Below are 3,518 nucleotides of genomic sequence, written 5' to 3' on the forward strand. Positions count from 1 at the left end.
AAATGATTAGAACTGGTAATTTCGATTCTGTACGGAAAAATATGAAAAAATTAGGAAGATCTCACATTACAATGTTTGAATCAAAGGTTTGAAAGAATTTTTGGAGGAATCTTTGCAACGATCATCCAACGGGCTTATAGAAGTTACGGGAAGAGAACTGCATTATTAGCAAAAGTGTTTGGGATGCAGCCAGATATGATGCCATCCGCGGAGGTAAAAGGATTGTTTTAATTCGTTGGGGTAGACAGTGCATATGAGTCAGCAAGACGCAAGAAAAAGGATTATTTGATCGATTAGTTAATTTAACAACAAAAATGAATGATTGAACCAATTAGTATAAACGCAATTTTGTTCATGTAACAAATGGCAAAGCTTAATAAATAAATTAAATTACTGTCAACAGATTCTTCGGTAATTATATCATCATCATCAGCATCCATCTCTTCCCACTCTTCGGAATGATAACCTGAGTCTTTTAATATCTTTACTAAATCTCCTTCAAAGTATCATCGAATATATCTGTTATCACTTTGTATTAAATAATCTGTTGCTTTTGTTCTTCTAATAATGTAATGGTAAAATATAATATAGTTAGCTGAATTTTTCATAAAATGTTTATTTACATTCTGTAATTTACATTCTGTATTCTAGTGTTTTTTCTTAGCTCTTCTCATCCTGTTTTGTTTTTTACTCTCTTTCATTTTGATATTGTGTATATGATGACACGAACGCCAACGTCCATATAATCGATTAAAATTTTTTTTTAATTTAAAAAGAATTTGAATTATAATAAATAATAAACAAATGCGCTATAAAACTACAAAATAGAAATCAAAAACAATAAACAGATCGATACTACATTGACACATTGAATTAAAATATAGAAAATGCAAATATTTAAAACGGAAATTTCTACAAGAACAAAGATCTTGATTACTACTAATAAAACAGAGGGTTTATTCTATTAAAACTTTTTATTTAAATATATTTCTATGTAAAGGAAATAAATTACTTTAATTAATTTATATTTAATTCTAATTTTTTTTTTAAAGTTTAGCTTTGTTCTTATTTCTAAATAAAACTTCGCTATTAGGATTAACATCCAAAGTTATCCCATTTAAGGGCTCTTTAGAAGCCCAATCGATCATCGTCTCGTATACTTTTCCATCATATCTTCCAAGAGCTGATTGTAGGACAAATTCTGGTATGTTAAACGCATCAACCAAACTCACAGCATTTGGTCTTATTTCTTGTAATAAATCGTATACTTGAGTCCTAAGCAACTTAGCTTCAGAGTCTGTTATAAACCTACATTCAAAGAATTCGCCTATTTCTTTTTCCATAGTATGTAATACAAATAAATTACATACTGATTCCATAACTTTTTTCAATGCTGGACTACTATGTAATATACGCAACTTTTCATCTGTAATTGGTTGTGGTTGCTCTTGAATTGCTGTTATAAAGTTTTTTACTAAAAGATATTGACAATGAGCTCGAGAGATTCTATTTACTTCGATCAACATCGAATTCCATGATTTATTTTGATTATCGATTTGATCTACTGCATTTGCAATTAGGTATGCCGCACGATGGCCAAATGCCCTTAACTGTAGTTCATTATTTTTAAAATCCAATGAAGTTGTTGCGTTACAAACTTGATTTGGATTATTAATATAATCAAGAATGTAAGTTAACGTTGGGTTCTTTTTTGATTGAGAGGCATATATTTCGGGATTTTTATTTGACACCACTTCTCGGAAGGTTTTTAGAAGCTAAATAAGAAAAAAAATTGTTAAAAGAAAGTTGAAAAAACGAGAAAGCTTTAAATTTTTACTTACATAACGAGTAGTTTGGTGTGTTAAAATATAGTTATCTCCTTCCCAAGTTATATTTGGCAAATAATTTTGATAAAATGTAACAAACCCGCCAAAATTTGAATAGCCATGGCCGCCACATGCCCTTCTACATTCTTCAATTGAATCTACTGCCATCGTGGTAGTTAAGGATTTTAATCCTGAACTTGATGCGTGTAAATCTGCTAACAGGGAGAAATCACCTGAGGAACTCTGTTTAAGATATTTCATATATAGGTCAATCATTGCTTTTGCTGTGTAAAAACACGCATAAGCTTGAGCGATTACTGGGAATAATCGATACTGTTGCATTGTGTAATCAAGCACTGACGTTTCTACTATACGTCTAAATTATTTAGAAATGCATATTAGTAAAAACGAAAAAAAAACTAAATTAAAATTATATACATTTCTAACTCACCCGTCTTTCGATTTTTTTGGTTGATCTTTATCAACAAATTGTCTTCTTACAGCCGAATAACGAATTGCGATCGTTGCAGCGCGTGCAAGTGAAGTTCGAACACTTGTGACAATCATGGCACGAATGAATACCATTGTACCGTAAGATAATTTATCATTCGGCGGGCTTATATATTCGCCTGTACCTTTTTTTATTTGAGAGAATTTAGAAAGCATATTAAAGCGTGGAATTCTCACGTGGTCAAAGAGCATAAATCCGTTATCAGTAGCATTATAGCCAAATTTAGGACCGATGTCACCGACTGTTATCCCAGGTAAAGGTTGGTGCGTTTCTAAATCTCTTATTTGAATGATAAATGGGTGGGGACCATAGTCCTTTCCATTGCTCTTTAATTGTGCCATAACGATTGCGTGGTTGCTGCGTACATCAAAAAGGTTAGTATCCAAAGATCACGTGATATGATTACGTCAATGTCAAATTAAACCTACGCTGTTCTTCCTAAACCTCCAATCCACCATTTTGATGCGGTCAAATATGGCGAATTTATTTCGAATTCATCTGTTTCCGGAATATATGTTGCAGTTGTTTCGAGCCCTTGAACGTTAGACCCATGTCCCAACTCCGTTTGGGCGTAACACCCAATTATTTCATATTTAAGTGCTGGGATTAGGAATTTTTTTTTTTGTTCTTCGGTTCCCTGACCAAATATTGTAGGGATAAACATTCCCCTGTGAAGGCCATACTGTGAATGTAATAAGAAATTGATAATCAATTAAACAATAAAGGAATAAAATCTTTTTATTAGTACTTACGGGACCTGGTAAATCTATAAACGATACTGCTGCTTGAATTTCTTCCATATTCCATTTGTGCTCTCTAAAAAAAAAATCAATTTTAAATAATAATGAAATATAAAATTTAAAAAATAAAGGATTACATACTTAATTAATTGTACGAGTCTTTTGTCTTTTCTCAAAGCATTTTCAAATAATTCTGTTCTTCCCATAAAATATAAATTCGATTTGTCAAATACTGGATCATTCTCTAATATTTTTAAGATTCTATTATCTTTTTCCAATTCCTTTGATCCATATAATGCGAGTGTAAGCTCTTTAACATTAAATGTAGCCTTTTCTCTTTCTAAAGCTAGTAAATCCGACCCTTGGGGATCGGATGGTACAAGATGAGAGGGGATTTTTATATATGACATTAAAAAAAAAAATTTTTTTATATTTTTTATT

At 31.3% G+C, this 3,518-nt stretch overlaps 1 protein-coding gene across 1 annotated transcript; it reads right to left on the bottom strand.

Annotated features, from left to right (window-relative positions):
* Positions 1 to 744: 744 nt before the first annotated feature.
* On the bottom strand, positions 745 to 3,518 carry OCT59_024117 (uncharacterized protein). The gene is made up of 6 exons (XM_025315036.2): positions 3,219 to 3,518; positions 3,090 to 3,153; positions 2,766 to 3,019; positions 2,278 to 2,694; positions 1,842 to 2,202; positions 745 to 1,775 (listed from the first exon to the last, which is right to left on the bottom strand). Exons 1-6 carry the CDS (start codon positions 3,485 to 3,487, stop codon positions 1,047 to 1,049), a joined length of 2,094 nt encoding a protein of 697 aa, XP_025183831.1. The 5' UTR covers positions 3,488 to 3,518; the 3' UTR covers positions 745 to 1,046.

The sequence above is a fragment of the Rhizophagus irregularis genome, chromosome 4 (genome assembly GCF_026210795.1).
Source record: "Rhizophagus irregularis chromosome 4, complete sequence".
NCBI lineage: Eukaryota > Fungi > Glomeromycota > Glomeromycetes > Glomerales > Glomeraceae > Rhizophagus > Rhizophagus irregularis.

What these genes read in the sequence shown, in the direction of transcription:
- OCT59_024117 (XM_025315036.2), bottom strand. Translation starts at nt 3,487, where the DNA reads ATGTCATATATAAAAATCCCCTCTCATCTTGTACCATCCGATCCCCAA. An exon ending in GGAGGTTTAGGAAGAACAGC is followed by an intron (nt 2,695 to 2,765) that starts GTAGGTTTAATT and finishes TGATGTACGCAG; the next exon opens with CAACCACGCAATCGTTATGG. An exon ending in CACACCAAACTACTCGTTAT is followed by an intron (nt 1,776 to 1,841) that starts GTAAGTAAAAAT and finishes TTTCTTATTTAG; the next exon opens with CTTCTAAAAACCTTCCGAGA.